This window comes from Dermacentor albipictus, chromosome 7, assembly GCF_038994185.2.
Source record: "Dermacentor albipictus isolate Rhodes 1998 colony chromosome 7, USDA_Dalb.pri_finalv2, whole genome shotgun sequence".
Lineage (NCBI taxonomy): Eukaryota > Metazoa > Arthropoda > Arachnida > Ixodida > Ixodidae > Dermacentor > Dermacentor albipictus.
This window is the reverse complement of record NC_091827.1, coordinates 35,699,351-35,725,398: the sequence shown is the minus strand read 5'-3', so window position 1 is coordinate 35,725,398 and position 26,048 is coordinate 35,699,351. Positions and strand designations below refer to the sequence as shown.

Genomic DNA, 26,048 nt, shown 5'->3' with positions numbered 1-26,048 from the left:
TTAAAAATTTGCCCATGGCAGCTAGCACAGTAGCGAAATCTTGAAATGTATTTGTATAAGAGCCAGATATTACTTGCGCAACACATCCAAATGAATAATTGCCTAATTATTCCGACAGACGACAGCCGATCCCACAAACGGATGACCTGTCGTACCGTGCCTAAATCGCTCCACTAAGGTTCCACTAAGCACGTTTAACGTGTCTCCAAAAAAAAAAAAAGAAAATGTTTTACTCATTCAGCCGAATCTGCGCAGAACGTGGGTAAGAGCGTCTACGGAGGTGTTTTTACGACTCAGCGCGCGGTCGTACGGACGACCCTTCGCACGTATACCGACAGTCGCCTCTAACATGTTTTCGACAGATTCCAACGGCCAAGAACAAGGTTCCGGTGTGGGCATTTTTCAAATGACTCGCGCGTCGGATCCGACTCGATGCTCAGTCAGAACTTGCTGGGAAAATTTTTTTTCTGATTAGCTGTTGTCGGTACGACATCTCGTACGCCCGCGGATCCCACTCCGCTGTCGTGTTTATGCGCTTGCAACTTGGCAAGCGAGCCAGAAAACCGTCCGATCCGCAGAGTACGATGTGTTGGAAACGATGTCTGCTTCTGTAGTACTGGAACATTCGATAACATAGATTGGGCAGCTGCACGAAGGGCTGCCTATGTGAGGGAATGCGAAATCATAAATACAGTCCTTCTGGGGAAGTCTTCTTTGCTTCGCGCGTTCCTTATAGGCGCAATCTCTCGCCTTCGTTCTAACGAAGGCGAGAGAGAAATTCGGCCTCGGTAACCCCAAATCAAAATGCGCCCTGTCATAACGAGCCCGCTTGCTCACGAAGAGTTCATAGCTCGAAGGGCCACTCAGCGGCGTTCAATAGGGCATTAATGGTTTTTTTTTATTTGATACACTCATGACGTGGCGCCATTTGCTCACCGTTCGCTACGCCGTCACGTGACCAATGACGCACGACCTCGGCACACGCTTCGTCAACCAGAACCGTGTCGCCGCACGCACACTTTTTGGCCCTGTCTTTCAGTCACGCCGACATATTTTCCGCTCAATGGGGCAAATAACGCTTTCGCATTAAATAATGGATTTAGGCTGTTCGTTACGACTGAGTCGTGTACGGTGAATTGCCTGACGCATTTTGCGCTCAACGCGTGTACAACGCAGAGAATGGTAAGGCGTGCAGACACGGACACAAGAGAAGTGGACAACACGAACGCCGCATTCGGGTTGTCCACTTCTCCTCTGTCCGTGTCCGCACGTCTTATCCATTCTTTGCATTATGAATCCCTACCAACGAGCTCAACTTTCTGTCATTCTAAGCGTGTACCTTACCTCGTTCACAATGGCTCGGTTTTGACGACACGCGGCACATTGTGATTTTTCCCGCCCGCAGCGACCGCGAAGCCGAAGCCGACACCGACACCGACGACGACACCGACGACGATACCGACGACGATACCGACGACGACACCGACGACCACACCGACGACGACACCGACGACCACACCGACGACGACACCGACGACGACACCGACGACGAAGACGCAGCTGCCGATATGTAAGCGATAGTCGCCGCCACGTTCGATAAATAGAAATGCGCGGATAAGCTTTTTTTTTCTGGTAGGTCTAAAGCGCCCGAAATGACTCGTTCACACTGAGGCGACCGTCGTTCGGAGGTGCGCGGATCCAAATCGGCGGCGGCGCATTCCGCCGCACCGATCGGTATTGTTTATAGCGATTTCCGCCGCTCCTGCCGCCGCCCGAGTCTGTCGTCGCGTGGACCAATCGGAACTCGACTCAGCGACTGATTCATGCCTTGCGAGTTACGTAGCTAGCAATTTCCTTGTCTCTCTTTTTTTTTGCCGTGGTAAACAGAGGCAAGTGCTTAGTGTTGCACGTCGGTATTCTCAGGGATAAGGTTAAGAGACAGAAAGAGAGCGGTGTGGAACAGAGAAGAAACGGCGACAGCGAAAAATTCTGGTTTAACATTGAAAGAACAAGTGGAGCTGGGGAGGGCATGTTATGCGCAAGACAGGCAACCGGAGGGCCATTAGTGTTAGCGAGTGGGTTCCAGGGGAAGAGAAGCGGTTGGATAAAAAATTAGGTGGGGTGATGAAATTGGGAGATTTGCAGGCGCAAACTGGAATCAGCTAGCGCAGGACTGGGGTATAATTGCAAATCGCTGGGAGAGGTCTTCGTCTGCACCCCCCCCCCGCCAGTGGGCATAAATATAGGCTGCTGCTCCTGATGATGGTGATCCCTGCTTCATGTAAAATTGGACTGATCACGTTCGTACCCGGTGTGCATCACCCTGGTTACGAAGCGCCATGCTGCGCCTGGCGGCACTCCGCAAATCATTGATCGCGTTTGATTTCGTCTTCTCACGATCTGTCTAGACAGGCTGCGTCAGCTGGCGCGCAAGTGAAGAAGTTCACGGAGCCTTTGAGAATATTGCCCGGTTCTGTACGGCAAGCGCCACGCCAAGCACAAGCACAATGTCGAGAAATACGACCTCGCGCGAAAAGTTATAAAAGCGCGAACCTTACGCTAGCGCAGGACAGTATAGACCTTTTTCATGCTTACACAAACAGTTCCCAGAAGACTTCCGGTTAAGCCGTCAGCAGCAGCAGAAGTTACACTAGCCTATAAACTTACAGGACCCTCCAGCAGGCACCAGCTTTGTTGGGGAGTTGGAGTATTTGACAATGAATTGTATAGTTAAGTGCAACAACAACAAAAAAAGCCCGCGCCTGAATACGACGCATTGCGTACGTTCTTTTATCTGAAAGCATGAAGAATATGTGCCTGCAGTGTAGTATGCGGCAAAATACTTCTTTTTTTCTTGGCTAACTTGACTCTCGTAAATGACTGACCGGAAGTTCTCTGGGGTCATGAACGCTGTGCTGCCACATCGCGGATGAAAAAGGTCTATAGGGGGACGTGGTAGGGAGGGTGTGAATGGGGCTAAGCGTCGCTGGAAAGGGGGAGTGCAAGATAAACTTCATGCTTGGCAGATTGCGCTAGTAGTAAAATAAGACGTGCTTTTTTTTGTTCTTCTTTTTCTACCTTTCGCGGTGTTTCGCGGTGTTCACGAAATGCGAATGATGTGAACGACGCGGTATTTCGGCGGAGAGAGATTCCGCGCCGCTGTAGACGCGCCGACGGTACCAGTGTGAACAAGACACAAGTTCAAGCCTGAAGAAGAAGACAGCCTGCATGTATGGGGTCAATGTAAATTTGGAAGCGTAAAAAGCGTTCGCACAATATGCCAGCTTCCAGATTGGGCCTTGCCACGAACGCTAAATGACCCGGGGTTAGAAATCGCTGGGCCCGGTTCTTTCATAACAACTGTTCTTCGTTGACCGGCCACCGATTTGACCGGTGTGTTCTGCTCATGCGAGCAGATTTAGTGCTCGAATTAATTTGCAGATACAAGTGCTGAGAGTAGAAACTGGAACAAATGTACCAACTGCTTATTTTTCTCTATCACTATGCTTGCACGTAACATTTAGCCTTAGGAAATGCGCGTCATAAATGCGGACGTTCACTTATTCTATTACCCTGTTTGGCTCAAAATATGGTCGCTTATTCTATCGATGGTCACCTGAGAGACTATTGTTGACGCGTATCATTTCTTTATTGATAAATCTTGCGGTGCTTTACCAAACAGACAAGTGTAGGCAGTGTGACGTAGAAATACAGAACACAGTCTATCGCGGCAGTAACCCTGTAGGTCATGTGCACTGTAGCATTAGGTAAAGTCCTTGGTTATGAATTAAAAGAGCCCGGTATTCCGTTATAACTGTATTTTTCTGCATTGTTGGTAGTAGCACTGATCATCTCAAAAAGTGCATCTGAAGGGGCCCTCCAGTTACCATTGCTCAAACTAAAGGGAGAGAAAATAAATGCTCGAGCTATACTAGTAAATTAACATTTTGCAATAGCAAGAAAACCACTCTTACCGTGGTGCCAAGCTTGGTAAGCCTGAACACGCACATAGATGAAGAAATTTTGTCCATATGCCTTTCGGTCATCTGTAAAACTTAACCGCAGCGCACCAGTCTAAATCAGAGGCAGCATTTTAAGGTATACGAAATTTCAGAAGGCCGCCCAAATTTCGACTACGCAACATCCCTTTTACTTACATGGCGTATTTGCGACACTTGATCGTAACTTCGTCGTTTATGCGTTATAGCAACGCTTTATTTGGCCAAGATTAAAACACTGATACACCGCAGCAGCATAGTTAAGAATAAGTGCCTCAAACCCGCGTGTTATTAGAAGGGCGCGCGCCCTTTGGACGTTGCTAACTGAAAGTTGTTGAAATTTGGGAGACGTTTTGAAATATCATTTTGTTGTCAAAATGCCACGCGATGAAATTCGGCAGATGCCTGCTGGGTAAATGTCCAAAACACTCCTCGGTCCGAAAACCAGACTGGAGGTGACGGTCACTGTTAAGTTCCCGCACCATGCTAGTCGAGACGTCATGAGTTTCGGACAGCATCTGCTTAGGCTTAGTTAAATTCTTTATGGGCTTTAAGATACTTTGCAGTGTGTTCTAAAACAGGAGGCTGAATACAGAACTGCAAAAGTTCCGAGAACGTTTGCTGAACCACAGCGGCCGGAATGCGTTCGACACGGAATTCGCAAAATTGAACATTGGCTTCCATTTTCTCTTCTAATATAACCAACCTCATTACCACCAAATTAACGAAAATGGAATTTCGGAAAGAACACTTCGGATTATAATACACTCTAAAGAACCCCGTGTGGTCAGCAATCATCCGTTGTGCCCCACCATAACACGTGCACCGTAATCATAACGTGTTTTTGGCGCGTAATATCTCACAACCTTTCTTTTTTTTTTAACCCAGACCGGGAGCTTCTGTGTACAGTGGGCGAATCCGCAGTCATAAAGTCCATGTACCCTCCAGACAGGATGTGTACGTACTTGTACTACACACACGTGGTCATCCTGGGAGACCGCATACACGCCGCCAAAGTGGAGAACAGCTGGTCGAGTTTCAAGTATGAGCCCTTGAAATACGGCAACGTCGAGATGGGAGCCTCCTTCGACTACCGGTGAGGAACACGTGCTTTAAAAGGCAGCTACTGCTACGTGTCACCTTTCGCTTCAATCGCTGTTGGCGCAGACTACGCCTAACACCTTGAAACGGATGATGATGATGATGATGATGATGATGGTGATGATGATGATGCCACCACACACTGGACCATGACCTCGTACCGGAAGAGGGTGCTGATTATAACTATGACGCCTAAATTTATCTAGATGCGGCTGGCACGATACGGTTGTGATAACGCAGACTACGCCTACCACTTTGAAGAGAATCGATCGTGATGATGATGCGATTATTGCGACGACGAATGGAGATGCAGGCTACGAGTAACAGCGCGAAAACCAGAAGCAGGAGCGATGGTGAGGAAGGCTTCAGCTGCCACGTTAAAACCGATTGAAGGACGATGACGACTAAGCCTAAGGCTGAGCTAGGTTTCAGGATGACGATGATTACGATGATGATGACGACGATGACGACGAACATATTGCTTTTCTTTTCGGTTCATGGTGTTAGGCGTGCTTTGCATTAGTCACAGCAGCAGCAGCTGCAAATTGATCGTACACAGGCTGCGTTTAGAGGCTGGATCGTTCGCATTGCCTCGAGTATCTTTTTTTTTTAGTTATCGAGCGAGCCTGAGGTTTAGACCGCAGGACTCGGTCATCGATGTACCGCATTCCATGTAGGTAGCCCGATGATCTCGGCAATGACCCAGTGATAGAGCGTCCGTGTCGTATGCGGGAAGTACGGTGTTAAAATCTCAGAGCCGGCGGAAACACGCAGTCTTTTTTTAATACCTTTTATTGGGTAGAGATGCCCCCTTCCAATCCCACTCCATCCTTTTGTTCGGCTACGTGAGGGGATTGCATGGAAAGCGTATAAAACAGCTCTCCACCTCCCAAGGAACACATCCAACGACAAACTCATGCAACTTGGAATCAGCAACACTTTTGAAGAACTAAGGGAATGCCAGCTCAACGCACAAGTACGAAGACTCAGCATTACAACGACGGGAAGGGCGCTCCTGACAAAGCTAGGTCGGGAAGTAGAAAAACCACAAAGTAGCAGGGCCAATATACCAGACCCACTAAGAAAGAAACTACGCATACAACCTATCCCTCGCAACATGGACCCAAACCTCCATGCGAGTAGGAGACAGGCTAGGGCAGAGTTTTACGAAAAGACGACGGGACATCGGGACAATACAGTCTATACCGATGCATCCCTATACTCACACGCACACAAAAACAACGCGGTAGCGGTGGTAGTAAATAATCAAGGAGAATTAATCACAGGACTCACGGCCGAGGTAGCTAACATAACCGAGGCAGAGGAAATTGCTGTCGCACTGGCAGCGGAAGAAGGTTATAGAACAGGAATATCGCTCAATATTCTAACAGTGTCACAAGAGGCGCGCCGGAGCTACATAAGAGGCAGAATAAGGAACACGGCGCTCAAGATCCTCAGCAGAGTTCCAATCGCTGAGGGACAACCCACACATAACATTATCTGGATACCAAGCCACGCAGGGATCAGGGGCAACGAAGGGGCGGACTGCCTAGCTCGAGGGATGACCAGCCGAGCAGGAACGTTATACCACATTACATGGGAGTGTACAAGAAACCAGGCATTCCACAAACACAAAACACCAAGTGCGGAGCAATGGCAGAGCTGGCTCACCAGCCGCGAGCTAGAGACTCAAAGAGCTCTAATAGCGCACGCGTGCGAGGCGGCCCGGCTCAGTGGAGCCCTGGACTAGGGGCCCAGCCATGGCTGAAGAGGACTCAAGCTTCAAGAATGAAGACTTCGGCTTCGACCCGCTAAAACCTTTAAAGAGTGAATAAAGTTTTCCATTCCATTCCATTCGCATCGCCACAAGAAAGAAAAATGCGGGGGGAGTAGGTCTGTGTGGTTGTGTGCGCGATCTCTCGGTGGGCCCTTGTCCCACCACACGGCCTTGGTGGCAAGCATTCCACGCGGCTGTGACGTGCAGACTTATACCCCTGTCACACGGGTACCCGCGAACTCCATTGAACTTCTTCGTCTTTACGCCAATTGATTTGCGCTCCGTGTCACACGGTCTCCATTGCGCCAAGGAAGTAAAATGGAGATTTAGGCCGAAGGGAGTTCGGCAATGACCATTATGGATGGATGGAGTACTCTCGTTCCTAGGTAGCTACAGTTCCGCAGAAAACCATGCTTGTAAATCGTCGTAACTGGATCATTTACAAATTTTAGCGTTATTTCGTTTTACCTTGGGGTGTGTGCCACATAATGGAAGTTTTCATTTGTTTTTAAGGGCATCAGTGCCTGTAGCCACTACACCAATACTTCGCCATGCCGCATCGGGAAACGTCGTTCCGCCATTTCATTTGCTTTTATATGCACGCGAGCCGCATGTGTCGTTCTAACCGAGTTTCGTCACTCATCTAGAAGCAGTTGAGTTCACCGCGAACACACAGACACGCACGATTACACAGCGGAATCCCAACTCGAAGCGCACCTGCCCAACAACGTGACCCGCGCTGTCCACGCACGAAAACAAGAGCGCAGTGTGGCCAGCATCGCTTGCAACTTCGCTATGCTTGCAAAACAAATCTTCCCTTAACGTACTGCAAAGTTTCTCGCTGTGATTTTGTCTTAATATGTACTGTTTTAAGAAAATACACCTATATTAATTACTTTAACGGCGACCGTATATGTGAAGAGTTGCACGCGGAAGTGAGCGCAGCAGCTCCGTTTCTACCCCGTGCGGCGTCCGTCGAAAGCTCGCACTGCGCCTTGTATCACGGCCGACACTCCATTGCCGTCAATTTCCGTTAGGGAGTTTCACGCTCAACGGAGTTCGTGGGTGGCCGTATGGCAGGGGTATTAGAGCTGTCGCTGGGCGCCCACCGGTAAACCACCTTTTGTCGACGCTAAACAAGCGCCCTCACAACCAGGGAGGTGGTCGACCGTTACGGGACCTGAACGCTCGGATTTAAATGGGGTGTTTGTCCCCAGCCGAGGGCGTCCCCACCAAAGAGATGCATTGGGACACCACGTGCGATATGGCCTCCGTGGCAACGACCCACACGACCTCCACGCGACTCTGCGTGGCACCTTTTTTTTTTTTCTTCTATTTCACGGACTTCCTTTAAGGCTTCGAAAAAAACTTACATGTAGCACGTATTGAGTAGCAGAAATCGGGATGAGGAATTTTTCCGGATCTTCAACTATATCGATGACAATTTGCTCCGACTGTAACATTTGAGATGTCGAAAAATTAATAGTAACTAATTAGGTAACTAGGCGAAATACAAAGAATAGCCTGACTTGCACAGAGCGATGGCGAACGGCGTTACTTTGCTTTCGTCCACATACCGGGCACTTGACATATTATAAGCTTCTTGCATTAGTTAGGTGGAACACATGGGCCCATTGTTCTACAAGACGAGTCCCCGCTTGCGTCGGTTTCCCTTCCTCGAGAAACCATAAGAAAAAACATTTGACAATATTGATTATTTAATCCTCGAACTGAATATGCATCCCATATGAAGTTTCCTTAGATTTCTATTACATATTTGAACTGTTCGCTCTAGCCTCATAAAGGGGTACGAGAATAAAGCCTCTAAAAATACACCACGTAGAGGTTGAGAGAACGAGATCGGTAGAACGTGCTGCCTCCCCATTTAAAGGGGAATGCTCCTACCATCATCACCATCTCCATATATGCCGCGAATGCATCGGAAATAACGTCCCATGAGCTTGCGTACCGTGATTTTTGACATTCCATCGTCCATGCGCCCTTCGATTGCTTCCACGCCGCCACCCGGTGAACCCTCCTGCTTCCGTTTCAGGTACGTCACGGTGGACAAGATACGAGGTGCCACCCGTGCTATGACCGAGCTGTACGGTTACAACCGCATTCGGAACTTCGGCGTGCTCAATGTCGTCGCGAAGGCCGGTGACATTCTCAAAGCAGTGCAGTCCATGAAACCAGTTTTTGACGTGAGTAATCGCTGCGCAAATCGAAATTCCGTCGGCTTCTGCCCTCAATTAACGGTGCCACGCACGGGGGCCCGTCGGTTCTCTACGCGCCATCGAGTGCGTCCGATGCGGCAAGCGCATTTCCGCAGCTATACGCATAATCGCAGTTGTACCTCGCAAACTTGTACCGCTGCTACTCTGCGCAGACACACACTCGCACAGAGCGAGAGGAATAACGCCTTAACCAGAATGAAGAAGCATGCGGTGTATTTCTGGCCTTGACGCGCCTGCTGGGCGTCAGGCGGCGTCGGCTGACCACGTGCACAACCTCGCGACGCCGAACGCGACGCTCCGTGCAGAATGGAGACAACCTGGGCGTCTACTGCGGCGTCGGGCACGCGAATGGCGGATACACACGAGTGCCGCCAAAGCGTCCGTACTATGGCGTCCGCCATTCGCGTGCCCAACGCCGTTGTAGAAGGCGCGGTTGTCTCCACTCGGGCGTGGAGAACATCGAGCCACCCTATAGCCCGTACCGTACCACAGCGCCCGCACCCGTACGAGAAAGCCGGCCGACGCCGAAAATCCGCGGCAAACTTGTTCCTTGTCACTGGATCTTACCAGGAGGCGAAAGGTCTCGGCTTTGGCAGCTTCGATGCATTGTGGCAGCGTACGGGGATGTAGATGCGGCATGAAGAGTGGTCACCTGTGCCGCGAACTTATAGCGATGCCTTTTGTCGACGCTAAAGCCTCTCGGCGCTTTTCGCGTTTGTGAGTAGCTGCGTTCGACGCTTTATCCAAGGAACCTGGAGCCCCTCTTGTCCCCTCACGAACGCGAAAAGCACCAAAAGGCAGTACTGTAGGAAAAGGCATCGCTACAATATCGCGGCCCTGCTCCTTAAACCACTTTCTATATATGTCGCCTGCGTGTTAAAGGGGCTTTTAGACACCTTTTGGACAGAATAAGAAAACGTTGCCACTCGGTTGCTGAGGCTGCTCTGAACGTGTCAACCAACTATTAATGCATGGCATGCAGCAGGGGATATACAATCTCGTGTCGGAAACACTCAAAGTTCGCTTCCTCTCGCTTCTGCTATGCCGTGATGCAACTTCATGGCAAGGAGCTGGATTGCATTCCCATATTTTTAAACTCTGGCTGAAGTTAGCTGGGACACCCGGCAAAGAAAACGCGTGTGCATGGCCGAGAGTTTTTCAAGAAGTGCATCAACTTTTCAAATAAAACTTTGCGGCAGCCATAGATGCCTCTATCATGAAGTCTTATTCATACATATGTGTGTGGGTTTGTGTGTGTGTGTGAGTGTGGAAAGGTGCAGGGCCTTTCACGTAACTTAAACCACAGACGTATCTACTGGATCGACAGGGGGCGCCAACCAGTACAGTGAATGGGGATCATCCCCTGGCCCTCTCTCTGAAGTGGGAGAGGGTCCAAGTCACGTAATTTGATCAATAGCCGTATCTACATGGTGGGCAGGGGTCCGTCTCCCTGATCACTCGGTAGTTACGGCTATGTCACTCACTCGGTAGTTACGTCGGTAGTTACGTCGTTACGTTACGGTTCAAGCAACGTGAAAGAACACCCCGTATATATGCAATGGTGATCATGTGATCAGTAAAACAATATATATATATATATATATATATATATATATATATATATATATATATATATATAAAAGTGAATGTACACATGTACGCACATGTGTATGTGTGCAAAAGACGCACACATACACATGTGCGTGTGGTATTCACATATGCTTCCAAACTCAATATTGCTCAAGAATACAATGTTATTCAACAATATATCAGCAGAATTTAGTCAACGACTTTATTGTTGGAAACTACTCAACAGTGGCTCAATAATACTTAATACCATTCAACAATATATCGACAGAATTTAGTCGACTTATTTGTTCTGAACTACCCAAGAACATTACTGTTGAATTATTGCTCTGTGGTTCAAATAATTATTGAGGTATTGTTGAAAGGCAATTGAGTCAACAATTCATCAACAATTTGCCAACAACATTCCAACATTCATTTTCATAAAGGTTGGGTTGCGGATACAGTAATGGTAAACATATGTGCCTGAACTGTTGGCGACACAAGCTTAAGAAACAGGACACAATAAAGAGACGTCGCTTGTTAGGGAAGTAAAAATTGTTGCCTTGTAAACGCGAAACACGTAACTAAAGCCAATGCACCTTTTCAAACGGGTGTCGGAGTCCTCAGATTTCGTTCTTCAAGATCTGTCCCCACCGCGTTTAGCGAGCACTCTTTTTTTTTCTTTTTGCAGGAGATCTTTAAGCACTTTAATGGCTCGCACAATGTCATTGCGATCGGAGTGCGTGACTACAGTAGTCCGAGCATGGTCAGCTTCGAACAGGCGGTCAAGCTGGCTTTAGAGTAAGTATCGTGTCCATGCCGGTGCGGTGCATGGCAAGGGTACATCTAACAGTGCATCTTTCCGTCGCGGTGTAACGCTGCGCTTCGTTTGGCATTTTATATGGCTCCTTACGGGAGTCGACGTCTATGGCACTTATTCGGCCGAATCTTTTCGAGCACTGGTCTCGCATCAGACAACGAAGCTTCTGCGCAGCGCAGGGGAGCCCATTTTTTGGCCACGTGATTGCGCTAAGCGAGTAAGCAAGCGCCTGATAGGCACGCGAAAAGCCGTCGCGCAATCATGGCTCCGCTGCATTGAGTTCATGTACACGACTACTGCTGTGCACAGTCCAGAAACGCTGGAACGCCCATCTGTGAATACGACTGTAAGGGCAAGGGACACGCGGTATACGATTCGGCGTGCAACCTGGCAAGTTTCAAAGAGATGACGTCAGATTCGAATGGGTCAGTAACTGCTATGCATGGCAGTTACTCCTGCCAGGAGTCAGCGGTACTCCCTTCTTTGAAAGATAGTGCCGCCGATATTACTTCATGGAACGGTACAACAGCTCTTACAAAGAAGAGTTCAATATGGGCCGCGAGTTGCAGCTACTCGCGCAATAATATGAGCCACTAGCGCTCTAACTATAACAGACGGAGCTAACGACCACAATCCGTTGATAAGTACGAAACTCGAACGCAAATTCTGGGATTTCAGCTGCCAAAAGCACGGTCTGTTTATGAAGCAAGGAAGACTCCGGAAAAATTTGGACCAGCTGCAGTTCTTTAACGTGCACTCAATGCACAGTACACAAGCGTTTTTAACGCGTAAGCATTCTGGGGCCACTTCCCATGGCAATCTGTCCATCCGTCCGTCTGTCTGTAACATGTGTCACGACGCCCTAGTTAGGTATACATGGAGTCCTGCGGGGATATTTATGAGAAGGCTTGATGACTGCCCATGACTACTAGATTTGTGGTTATGACTACATATAGTGACTGCTAAAGAAGTATTGAAGGGTTGTTGAAGGAAAATACTAAGTCGACTTGGACAATTCGATACCAGTGCGGAAACTTCGCAACGCTTGTTTCGTGCCAAGAAAAGATTGCTTACCAAAAAATTGCGTCTGGAGAGTCCACATATGTTTAGCGCAAGTCAAATCGCTTGCCCCCTAGCGGGAAGAACGTGACCTTGCATATGCCATCACTGCCCTTCAATGCCGTCGGTGAGTAAAACGGCGCTCGACAGGGGGCGCTACGGTTCTCTGCGCAAAAAGCAAACGCGCGGCCATAGGGAAACCGAGCCAAGAGAGCGTTCGATTCGCCGCTGCATCTGCTCCGCGACATCGCACGGACGCGGCAATATCTGCTACTCGCAGGTTGTGCGAGTTTCGCGAGCCAGCAAAGATTGCACTACGCGATAACGCAACTACACGAACACGAAAGCGCAGGCGGCAGGAAGAAGAGGAAACGCAATCTTTCGGCCGCCCGCGCCGGTGTCAAGCGTAACGTCCATGAGTTGTTCTTCTCTTTCCTGAACAATCAAACAGAACCGGACAAATACCATTTTCTGTCGACTTATAATGCACATCAACGATCTTTCATTAGCGAGGGCTGAGCACTAGTAACGTAGTTACAATGAGGAGTGCATTCACCATAGGGCTATTACTTTAATGTCCCGAGGGAGTGTCGACTCCAATCCTGCATTTATTTCAATTTCCCAATTACTTTAGACCTTCTTGAGCACCAATCTTTCGCTTTAGCTTAACCTAATATTTGCTTTTACTGTTCTTTTAGGAGTAATTAGGGCTAATAACACACTAATAAGGTTAGCTCTAATGACATTATGTAAGCCTTAATAAAGCTCCTTGAGACTAGTGAAGAGCAACGAAGCGTATCGGAGATTAAAATGAAATTACTTAAGCGTAATGACGGGTAACTAAGAATAGTGATGCTAATCAAAATGATTTAGGTCATATAACTACTTAAGCCTAATCAAGATTATTTGAGGTTACTTTAGATTGAACAAGCCTGAAAGATTAAGAATAAGATCAACCTTAAATGTAAGAAAAGTAATCCGGGTTAATTAAGCCGACTTAAGTCTAACGAGCGACTGAAGCCCTGTCATGATAAATAAGCTTAATGAAGGTCAATTCATATACAATGCTTATCCCTAATTCCGATTATCTACAATGACATTATTTCGACCAATAAGGTTAATTCCGAGTATAATTAGGTTCACCAATTATATAACTGCATCAGGTATTTTGCAATACTTCCAGCACATTGTGTCATCCTAGATACATTGCGTCATAGGCAGAAAGTTTTCATCTTTCCGGGAGGCGGGGCAGTACTTACTAGCCATGCACGTCCACGCCAACAACGGTGCAGTAAGCATTTAGACGCAATAATATTTTAACTGAAAAGTTATAGGCAACTATAAAGCAGCCTCAAATGATGGGGGTAACGAAACTCTCGCAACAACATTTTAGGAGGGAGGTGTAGGCTTCGGCATTGCCGAAGGGGGGGAGGGGGGCTGTCCCTTTCCGCGGTAAACTGTGGAGGAGGCTCAGGCCCCGGCAGCCCTCCTGCCCCCCGTATTTGTCGCCTATGCGTTGCGTCTACCGCGGTCTGCATAACTCAGCCACTAAGTCAATCATTCGTTGCATGAGTGCAACGAGACCAACTGGTTATAATGCATACGCGCTATCTCAAAAGTCGCACTAGGAAGTTTCTGCTGTAATTTTGCATTCATCCTCCATCATAATGCGGCCGAAGTACGAAGCCCTCAAAAATAAAAATAAAAACGGACATGCGCGCACCTACTACTGCACAAAGAAAGGCGTCACCAGTACAGCCTTTGTGAAGGAGATTGCTGGCGACTTTACTCTGTTGAACAGTACACTCTTAAAAACACTTTGCATCCTTTGGGGCTCATCTCATCCCAGAACAATAATCGTCATCTGTCTTGCCCGCATTTGCTTTCTTTAAACCGGCGATCCCGGTACTTCCAAGTCAAGAACGGCTTGCGCGTTACCAGCGTGACGCAGCATTCTCGACAGGAAAGTAGCGCAGAGCTTTCATGAAAGGAACCCCAAAAAACGTAGATGACGATTACTGTTGTGCCACAACATAACGCCCAAAGGGTTGAAAAAGGTTTATGAGTGTATTGCTCTCGAAAGCGAAAAGGGATTTGCGTGCACTTACTCCCGTAAAGAAGGGCGTCACGAGCACTACCTTAGTGGAACACTTAAAAAAAAGGCTTACGCCTTCTGAGTCGTATTTTGTCCCGCAACAATAATCTTCATCTCTCTTGCCCGCATTTCCGTTAACGCGGCGAGCCCGGTACTTCCAGGTCACGAGCGGCTTCCAGTGCTTCCAGGTTCCGAGTACTTCCAGGACACGAGTAGCGAGCGCTGAGTTTCAAAGAAACGCAAGCAAGGCAGATGACGGTTATTGTTGCGAACAACGCCCCAAAGGGCGTAAACGTTTTTAAAGTGTGAAGGCATGGTTACTCTCTTCACAAGGAGGATGCAAAATATGGATTTCCCGCGCTCTGTTGCCCGCAGTTCATTGGCCGTGGACACGGTTATCGCCATATCTTCAGCGATTTCGGCGGAGAGTAGAGCCGACTGCCGTGCCGTGCCTCCGAACATCCTCATAAGTTCGGCAGAGGATAAGAACCCGAGCTTGGTACGTTTGCTTAAACCTGTACAATTTCGAATTACGTCCTGGGGTCGAGTTCATCTATAATCACATTTTGCAAGCATAGGCCACGGCCGGCCTCAACTGCATGGGCCGTAATCACCTGCTTCCTTTGGGAGGCGACGGCCAAGGCCAACCACGTGAAGGGTGCTAAAGAGTAGTTACCATTCCAGGAATAAACTGAGCCAGGTAGCTATTAAGTGCGAGGTTCATTGACAGATTTATTCAAAAGTAGCGAAGATGAAACAGAACCTGGACGCAGTAAGGGTAAAAGCAAGTGAATTCGGGCTGGTACTCATAAACGAACATAGAGCTTTCGAACAGGAAAGTGGAGATAAAAGAGAGGTAAAGGATGAAACAATAACTAGGCTCATCTCCGAAGCAGCAATTGAAGTGGAAGGTGAGGCACCAAGGCAACCTACGTTGCAAGTAATGCTCTTTCTATTAATAGCGACGAAGTTAGGAGGGCCTTGCAAGAGATGTCCCCAGAGAAAAGCTGCTGGAGACAATGGAACAATAGAGAATTTAATAAAATATGGGAAAGATATTGTGCTTAAAAAGCTTGCTGCCTTGTAGTGTAGAAAGCGGGAAGAATGCCATCATAATACTAACCTATAAGAACGGTCACGTCAAAGAATTAAATAAATTTAGGTCCATTCTAGCTATGTTTCAGTATTGCATTAAGTATTCACCAAGATAATTTCCAATAGAGTCAGGGCAACACTTCAATCAACCAAAAAAACAGGCAGCTTCAGGCACAAATATCCTACAGTGATATTCTACAATACAGATATTCTACAATATCCCGGAATTACGATCGTGGCAGTAGATATACAAGCAACGCTTTTTTGCAGAAAAAAAAAACAAATCGCACGAAAGTTTTCTTTTTCTTTGCCAAACGACGTCCACTTCGATGGCGCGGCAGATGGGAGGGCCACTCACAGTGACGTCACACTGTTTCCACACACTGGGCGGTCTATTCGAGGCACACTATAGTCAAGCCAGTAATGTTTCGTCATGGCACTCCCGGTTCGCAACTGAGCGCCATGAGCAACATGAGCGCAACATGAGCGCCAGTTTGATGCATTTATCTGGCTTAGCGATGGTGTTCATGTCGATTGCAGAAAGTCTATGGCGTCCGAGCATCTACTTTCGCCGGACTGGTTGTGTGGCCATTCAAACAAGGCGTTGGCTTCCCCCAGAAGTCCCAGCCAACTGTCATTCCTTCGCGCTGTAGCACACATTCTCTGGTTCAAAATCGCAAACGTGTAATTTTCTTTTGCTTGGTGCATAATGCACATTTCTTGTACATTTCAGTGGGACTTCACATTTGAACACCTGACGTTTTCCTTATTTCTTGTTTAACTCTACTGTACAGAGATTCACTAGTGCCGTGCATCTTATTTAATTCTGCACGAAGTGCCACTTTAGAACGTACTTTGTTTGTCTTCTCGGAGGCCAGCAGTGCCAGCTATTAAAGTTAAATATCATCCTTTATGAAACCTTTATACGCTTGTGTTTCAAAATTGCTGCTACCTCTCAAACAATGAAATAGGGTCCTGCAAGAGTGGACAAATGTGTTTTAACGTTTTTAAACGTGCCCGACAAAAATTACTATTAATCACATCGACAATAAAAAAAATCCTGCATCGAAAGCGATTAATCCACTAAAGGCTGAAATGATCAGTGATTAATCGTTAACTGAATAAAAAAATTAATCGACCATCCCTAATTCGTAAGTGTAGCCTTTTTCTTATTTAGAACTGGTGCACCTTTACCGCACACCTTCCGCACTATTCCAAGGATGTTCAATGCCAATTCATTTGTTCCTTTCGCGCAAAACAGCAGCTTGGAACGATACGAGACAAGCAAGTCTATGGCCGCAATTTTCGCCAAGAACGATGCACTAAGCAGAAGGGAGTCGTCCGCGGTGTTGTCGCTATGCCGGCTACACGTATAAATTCGGCCAGTGTCAAATGAAACAATTGCTTGTCCTTTTTAAATGCAAATTAATGTCGGTATGGCAGCATTTCAGTAATTTCTTTTTCTCTGCGCGTTTTCATTCGAACAAGAGCAGAACGTTATCTCAGACATCGCAGCTAGAGCCTGAGTAAATATTTTACTGAAAAACTTAAGCGAAATCGCGCAACAAACCACTCTGCAACCTGTACAGAAGCTTGCTAGTAAACACATGCTGACGAGACTACTTTTCAAAGCCGTTTAAGCCGTCCAACGGACACCGAACTGTGGCACTACATCTCGCCGCGCAAGAATCTGCACTCGCGGGTCGCGTAGCTTTGGCTCTGCTGCACGGAACTACCGCAACAGAGCGTAGCCAGCGGATGGAATCGTACTGCGTAGTGATATTCGAACGCGCGCAACTGTCTGCAGGTCAAGCTGTGGCCCCTGCTGAAAAGGAACGCCACTGACAAACAGACCACAACGCTCGGACTTTCGTTCGAAATGGGCACGCTGATTTACGAGCTGACCAGCGACCAAAACGACCTGGCTAGCGCCATCAACGCTAAATGCTACAGAGGTTCCCTGACAGGCAGGGAAGCGGTGAGTTTTCGAAGACAAGGACTTCTTTGCTGACTTCGCACGAATCGTACGGGCTTAGCATTTCACGCGCTAAGCCAGGCTCCCTAAACGGTTGCAGAAAATAGTGCCCCTTCCCCGTCACAATCTCTCTCTCTCTCTCTCTCTCTCTCTCTCTCTCTGTTTCTAGCGTTTCTGTGATCTGACTATCCATGTGACCTACTTACAAAAGCGGCGATTTCGTTACATTAAAATGCGAGTTTTCCAAATGCCATAAGACAGGTGCCAACTGGACAAGTGTTATGCTTTAAGTGGCCGAGTAGCCGTTCCGCAATTAGGTGTATCTCCAAAGTGTTGCACGTATATAAAGAAAACTAAAGTGTGTGTTTTATGTGTTTTTATCTAGAGGCCATTATCAACCGAATAGTTGACAAAAATAATCTTCGAAGGCGCGACGAAGGCGTTTTCGAATCGAACACTTCTCTCGACCACAGACTAGACGAACAAAGTATTGGGCACTTTCAAAAGTTCCGCCTTTGCCACTGGCAAGCCAATCAATTTTGCGAGGGTTGGCGCAAGCAAAACCTTCTGATTGACAGCAATAGGTTCCCTCTCGGTGCTCAGATGAGGGGAAGGGGGGAGGGGCGCTCATAGAGAATATGCGGCGACCCTAAGGGCGACATGAAAAGTTCGGAGTAATTCTCACAAAGCCTTACTGTTCGCCCTTCCTCTCTGCGAGTGGTGGGAGGCGGCGCGGGTGATCCTCCTCACAGGAATCGAGGCAAGCAGCCTGAGAACGAGAGCTTTCTTTTTTAGCTGTAAACAGCATAGTGGGGGGGGGGGGGGGCATCCGACACACAGATTGCGGTAAATGGTCAGCGCGAGCAACATAAAACCTCAAGGAGTGTTCCAGCGTCTCATCATGTCCGTCTTTCCTCCCTGGCACGGTTGTTGCGTGGAGTTCGCGCATAGATGCGACAGCGGTGCCTTAAAGGGACGCTAAATGTTACTATGAAGTGGAGTCAAAGTGATAAAGCAATGCTGTAGAACGTCTAACGCGTCAATATAATCGCGAACAGAGCTTTAGTAACCGATAAATTGAGAAAAATGCATAACACGATTTGAGACACCCCCCCCCCCCCCGCGACATTCCTATACTAGCCCGATGATGGCTAGAACCGGATGGCTAGTATCGGCTAGTATAAATTATGATGAGCCCTGCTCATCATAATTTATGTCACTAGTACTCAACTACACGTATTAAAAAAATCATTTCATCAGGTTATAAGAGGGAAGAAAATGCTACTTGTCTACTTCTGTACGATTCGAAGAAAAAAATAACATTTTGACGTTACCCTCGAGTAGTATGGGTGGACGAAATGGTTTCGTTGTCACTCGACTCTGCGCTTTCGCCTCTGCACCGCGCGCGGTTTGGAGTTTCAGTTGTTTCGTTATCGTGTCGTGCTGCCGTGGTCCTACTGGCTCGCGAAACTTGCATTTTTTTTCATAATATCCCATTTGGAGGAGCCTGCTATTCCTGCCGCCAGGCAGTCATGGCTGAGAGCGGGGACTGCTTGGAATTTGGACGTTTGACGCATTTACAGCTCCTAAAGGGAAACAGCAAATGCTGAGAGAAGAAGAAAACAATGGGAGAAAGTTCTCAGTATTTCCTGTTTGAAGCTTTTGCACAGGGCTTGCTACCTAAATATATGGGAACAGAGAAATATATTTTTATAGCTAGTCACTGCGCCGAACTTGATTGGATAATTGTTGCATTTAAAAGAAGTCGAAATAAAGTAATTATAGGAACCAGAGTTTCCATTTATGCCGTCAATTTCCTAATAAATATCTAGGAAAATGGAAAATTTCAAGAACGAATATACCAACTTCACAGCTCTGTAACCCCGCAATAAAGATCTAACACTAAGTCACATCAAAGACCGCTGATAAAATGGGCAAAATTGATGGAATATACACTGCTTTAAATACGATACTTTATGTACGTAAGACTTCTACAAAACCCTTACAAATACCATAGAAAATTTACACATTTCATTTACCACATTTGTCCGTTTGAGATACCCCTCTAATCCTTATCTGTGTTTGTATACGGTAGGTGCAGTATCTCTCGTATTTTTTTTTTCTGTACACACCTCTCATCACCATTCAGCCCTCGACAACCATCATACATCACCTTATGATCCTCACTTCGTAGCTGTATCGACGATAAATATTATTACAAGCATCGAATTGGCTTGTACATAGCGCATAATGGAATTGGCATTGAATGGGAAGTCTTGAAACCGAATTGAATACAAATCGAAATGTGCCAGAAGTGAAGTGAGTCTAATGTCGCATAATTTTCTAATACTGAGCAGGCCATTTTGACCGTTACTATAAACACCGCTTCATGTACTGCTATATGTTCAACATTAGCAAGATTGTCGTAATATGGCGCATTATGAATCGTTCTTCAATAAAAGCGCCAGTTGAGCATTCGGAACGATTAAGCAGTTTATTCGCACGCTTAGGACTCGTTGATGATTGTGTATGCCAGCTGTTTAGCAGAAACATTCTGGTTACCTGGGCGACGTAGTCTTCTCCAGTGCATCTCAATTCCCGTATTTTTCTGCAGTCATGGATGAAATTTAGTGCACTTTTCGTTCACTGTTATGCTTGATCCCGTACGGTTGGCGATTTCAAATATTCGGAAGCTACTCAAAAGGCCTTTCGTATTTACGAATAGCGACCATTCGATTGGAAGACGCAGTCGAATAGGGGAACTTTCGATTCGTTATTCGAAAGTTTCAAATGTTGGCACACCGTCAGCATTTATTGAACCACTACAATTAAAACTTTCGCCTCACATTAAATGTCATCATGTGCATCGAATCTGCACCTGCCTTTTTGCTTACTAATGGGCTTCGAGGGTACTGATTCGACGTCGACTGCTGGCGTTCCGTTCTAGCTCTGCGGAACGGCGAACAACGTCGACAAAGGCAAGCAAACGTTGGCCGCACCGTACGTCACGTACGGTGGATTCCCGACTGCCGGTAACAAGAAGAGAGTCGTCTTCACGGACTACCAGCACTCAGCCACTGAAAGGGTCAGTACATAGCAGCACAAGCGTGAGGTAATTCGTCTGGATAATTTTTTCCCGCAAACATTTTACCGTTTGCGGATTAACGGGTTGTATACAGAGGACGGCCGGGTTGGTGGCGCCAACTGGTGGCGCAGAACTTATTCAAACAAGAGCAGAATAATTATTGCAATCGCCAAGTAACTTCTCTACATTGCAGCTGGTGTAAATTTTCGCCAGCGTCATAATCGGGAACACGTTTTTTTTTTGTTGTTGTTGTTTTTTACACCGGAGCTGTTAGCCTTTCGGTAGTCGGCATTTTTCGTGTCTGCCCGTGAACAAAAATTATCGTCGTCAGCAATGGCTCATAACCCCCAAGGCAAGCAAAAATGCAACGGCTCATCCCCTCCCCTCCCCCCCCCCCCCCCGAAATGCAGAGGCTGCAAGCACTCAGCAAAACGTAGCGAACCGTGCGTACATTGTCTAATCACGCATACAAGTACAGAACAGCGAGCGTTTCACTGAACAAAAAGCTCTAATCAAGCACCAAGCAGCAATGGATCATACCCCCCGTGAGCACGCCAAAAATACAATGGCTCGCACCCCCGTAAGGCAGATGATACCAGCCCTCAGCAAAGTGAAGCGAACAGTGCGTGCTCTCACTGATATCACCCATGCAACACTTCACGAGAACAGCATACACTTCAACAAAGCACAAGCTCAAATAAAACAAGCATCGGAGCCATCAATAAAGCATTACACCAGCCTCAGCTGTTGTAGTGGTGATACTCAAAAACTTCGCTGGACCTCCACTTTCGGAGAGCCGGAATGGCGAGTCAATTTTTTTCGGTAACTCATCTTACGCGGACACGTGTCTAAAGTGTTGAGGTTAAATGAAGCATCAGGAGATGTCGCTACCAGCGTTTGTGCTTCGGCGCACTTCTCCGGTAACCCGATATACCGCAAACACTAAGAATTTTCCAAGGCAAGCTAAAGCCCTCTAATATTGCAAAGCTTTAGTGTGTCCGTAAACTTTTCTTCGCTTACGGATTACCCGGTTACCGCAGCCGTGTACGACAACGTCAATGCTGATTGCGACATCGCGTGACACTTTGCTCAACTACAATGCGAACTGTTTTTGTATCGCGTGAGTGTTCTCGGTGATAAAAAAATCATAAAGGGTGCACTTGTTAAGGAGTTTTTCGCTACCAACGCTTTAAAACAGCAGTTATGTAGAGTACAGTAGGTCAGTGAAGTATTAGCTTCGCGCGCTATCTGGTTAAACTCTGCGTAACGAGATGTCGCTACCGGCGATGATGCGGCCGTACGCCACCCTGGTAACCCGGTATACCGCAAGCGGTAATGACGTTTACGGGCAAGCTAAAATTCTCATCGGAAACTGACTGCGGTGCAGTCAGAAACCGCGGCGGACATGTACAGTCGTTCACCAAATGCCTGTATCTTTTCTACTACCCCAACACATTTAGAAATATTATTGCGGCTGTGTGTTCATTGTAGACTGGCACACAGCTACTACTCCATAAAAATTTTAAGAGCTCAGGGTGGATTATTGTGCTTTTGTAACGCAAATAAACGGTAATTTATATTTTTCTCATCAGCGTCTAAACAGCACCCAAGCAGACGAAGCGTGCTGCTGGTGTAGTTGCCGCTACGACGTAGATCCTAGCTAGCCGCCTCAGATATTTTCCCAGGAAGCCGCGGGCCGCCGCGGCCGGCCCCGAATCTCGGAGGTCACGCTGATAAGCAGCGAGTTGTAGGCTATCCGTCACTTATGGCAAGTGGTGATGGATGGCTTTTTTTTTTTCAGTTTTGGTATCGGAAGCGGCTATTTTTGTAGAGCTTTGCATGACACTACTGTTCGTATTTCAAAGGTCAAATTTTGCACGGAGGTTCCTCGACATGGACACTGTCTCATACTAGGCATACATACTACGCATTCCAAAAATTTTGTCGCAGTCGGCTTTCAAGAGTACACGCGTTGCGGAGCGCAACGCGTGTACCTTTGATCTTTTTTGACCTTTTTGACCTTTTTTTTTTACCTTTGACCTTTTTTTTTGCAGTTCTTGAACGTCAGTGGCGGAACTGGCAGCGACGACCTTCGTAGTCGAGTGGCCTGGATGCTGTTCAACGTGCACCTGGAAGACACGGGAAAGAATTGCGGCGGTCTCAAGCCTTTCGAGCTCGAAGAGAGTTTCTGCAAAGCATTTCTTCCGTCAGGCGAGGGATGCTGAAACAACGCAGGCGATTTGAAAGGAGGAAGATAAAAATGTAAAAAAAATCAATTTCTGCGCTTCACTGTGGCGTGACTCATTGTCTTTTAACGCGACAGCGTTAAAGTCACCGTGTTCGAAATTTGGTATACGAAAGCCCGTGCTGGTGGTCCCAAAATTCTTGAAAAGCTCTGATTCAATGTGATGGGAGTGACGTTTCCCTGGAGCTAGGGAGTGATACTCCTAATACCACCGTGCCCAGAGCCGTTGAAGATGCGCGGCCAGCCGTTCTAACGTCACGGATCCCAGAGGCAACATTTCGAGGACTGTGAACCCCGGCAGTCCTGTGTGCCGTGCTGTTTGCGGCCACTTTCTGCTGGCACAAGCTGGATGCCACAGCTTCTGCGCCGTGCCTCCCCCGGCACAGTAACGCTTGAAGCTTGGAGCTCGTCATCCTTGGCCACCTGCCGGCACTTACTAGAAGGGCACTAGCCTTCCCTAATCCCAACCTGAGGACGCCGAGCTTGGAGCCGAAGGCAACGTCAAATTCTAGTGCCTATACGCGCCGCTAGGATGCCTCGATAGTACCGCTTCTCTCCGTTTGAACTGCGGCGCTGTTGTCAAGGCGTCCCGATTTGCAACGTCTGGCTAGTATGTGTGGACAGGAAGGCAACAATTTAGGTTTTAAATTTAGTGTAAGAAAATCAGGTGTTATGGAATTCAACGAAAACGGTGAACAGACAGCGGAGGTACAGGGCCAGGAAATACCTCGGGTATCAGAATAATTATACCTTGGTATATGGATAAACGAGGGCAATAGATAAATGGAAACAAGCAAAAACAAGACTGAAGGGGAAGAGAAATGCAGCCATAATGAAGCAAAGAGCGCTATGGGGATACAATAGGTACGAAGTCCTCCGAAATATGTGGAAAGGTGTATTGGTTCCAGTACTTACTTATAGAAATGCGGTTGTTTGCTTTAAATCAGAGGTACAATCAGGACTCGATGGGAAGCAAAGGTCGGTGGGTCGCCTCGCATTAGGCGCTCACGGGAAGACTACAAATGAAGCTGTGCAGGGTGATATGGGCTGGACTAGTTTTGAAGTGAGGGAAGCTCGCAGTAAAATTGAGTATGGAGAAAGCCTGAGGAATATGGAAGAAAGTAAATGGGCTGGGAGAGTATTCAGGTACAGGAAAAACACCGATTCACAGTGGAGAAAAAGAACTAGGAAGCTTTCCAGCAAGTATGTACCCTGTTGGGTGGGCAACACAGCAACAAAGACGGTCAAGCGGGAAGTCAGAGAGGCTGAAATAGTCACATGGGTGGTGGCAATGGAAAGGAAACCTGCCATGAGTAAATACTTAAGAGGAAAAAATGAAATCAGAAAAGAAACAATTCATGAAAGCTCAAAGGGAAGCTCATTACTTTCCGAAGCGAGATCGGGATGCCTTAGGACATGCACCTATATATCGACATATAAGAAGGAACAAGAAGCATGTGCTTGCTGCGGTAAAGCTAGGGAAACTATGGAGCATGTTTTATTAGAATGTGAAGACGTCTACCCACCCAGCGGTCAATGTAGGCACCACTGGCCTCCTTGAAACCCTTGGGTTCAGAGGGAGCAGTGGAAAAGTAAACAGGTCCGCAATAGGCATTAGTAAGAGGCGATTGGAGGACGAAAAGTAGGGAAACGACAAAAAAACGGAGACGTACAAAAGCCCAGTTAGCAATAGGGGATCAGAAAATTTGGATGTGGAAATTCGTAGTGTTTATCCTTTTTATTTTTTTATTGTTTAACTTAGGTAGGACGTTAAGCAGTATAATAGGAAGAGCTTGGTGGCGCAACCCACCGCCCCGATCCAAAGGGGACGATCATAACATCCATCCATCCATCCATCCTGTCGACGCCGCAGATCACTCTTGCCATCTGCCGGCTTTTCCTCAAAGAGCGCTCCGCTTAGCCATAGCTTCCGAGATTCGAAAATATAGCCATGCCACATCCGCTTGTATTTCAGATGCCCGCGCAGTTGCTCCGAATTCCATTGCAGCCAGTAGTCTATGGCGCCAACACCAGGTGGCCTTAATTCTTATGTTTTAGAGTATGGACAATTTGCGCAGGGGTCTGCCGCCTGCCTGTTCGCCAGTGCTCGCGCCCACGTTGGAATAATGTGAGATGTGCATGAACTGGGCGGTGGCGCCGTGGAGAGATCATCTCCGGCGCTCAGTCTGTAAAAGGAACGAGTAGGTCGGGTCCTTAAGGGGGGGGCGGGGGGGGGGAATGATGTCACATGGTCCGTTTGCGCGCGTTTTCTCAGCAACGTGTCGAGTATTTTAATGAAACTGCTTGGTCCCGCATTCTAATACGGGGTACAAGTCCTGCAAAGCTAAGTTCTTGTTTTTTTTTCCCAAAAAAAGACTATGATCGCCTGACCAGTGTGTGCGATCCCGAGGAAGGATCGATCCCTTCAGCCGACAGAATATATGTGTGCGAAAAACGCTTCGCTCACCAAGTCGTGTGCAATGAATTGACAGCGAAGTGTGGTCTGGAATACTGTTGGAATGCATATAAGTATTTTCCTTTCCCAAGGGAAGCGCGAAACACAGGGGCAGACAGTGGATACAACACACGCGCTGCTGTCCCCCGTGGTCTCTGTTTTATGCGCTCACTTGCACTATGTCGTACCCGCAAGGCCGAATTTCTACCCTTCTCGGGTATTTTCCTACATTTTACCGTACCAATGAAACTTTCTTCTTGCACATGTTCTACATCTCTTTAGTTTTCGCACCCTGAGTGTATCTGCAAACTCTCGTGTCCTCTCTGTTCAGTCTTCTCGTAGGCGCCCCCGAAACAATCGCCCGATTTAGTTTTAGGTCATCGCATGGAATCACATAAGTTTCATTAGCACACTATTCCTTTACTACCACCGTTATCGGGAATATACTCTTTGGCATGGATAAAGGACACGCTGAAGTAACGGGCTAATTTCATTGCTGCGTGTGTAAAACTTCGTAACGACCGGGCGACCCTCGTA

The 26,048-nt window shown here is 47.4% G+C and overlaps 2 protein-coding genes across 2 annotated transcripts in view; both read left to right on the top strand.

Moving 5' to 3' along the window:
* LOC135905700 (uncharacterized) overlaps positions 1-23,089 on the top strand; it is a 37,889-nt gene extending 14,800 nt beyond the window's left edge. The window contains exons 4-11 of the mRNA XM_070521230.1: positions 1,406-1,570; positions 4,887-5,094; positions 8,930-9,080; positions 11,374-11,483; positions 15,032-15,155; positions 17,559-17,729; positions 20,674-20,811; positions 22,866-23,089. Coding sequence (XP_070377331.1) covers positions 1,406-1,570; positions 4,887-5,094; positions 8,930-9,080; positions 11,374-11,483; positions 15,032-15,155; positions 17,559-17,729; positions 20,674-20,811; positions 22,866-23,036 — 1,238 coding nt within the window. The 3' untranslated portion in view covers positions 23,037-23,089. The remainder of the gene's footprint in view (positions 1-1,405; positions 1,571-4,886; positions 5,095-8,929; positions 9,081-11,373; positions 11,484-15,031; positions 15,156-17,558; positions 17,730-20,673; positions 20,812-22,865) is intronic.
* The window catches only part of LOC139047814 (uncharacterized), a 205,694-nt gene that overhangs the window by 17,011 nt on the left and 162,635 nt on the right, over positions 1-26,048 (top strand). The window lies entirely within an intron of this gene.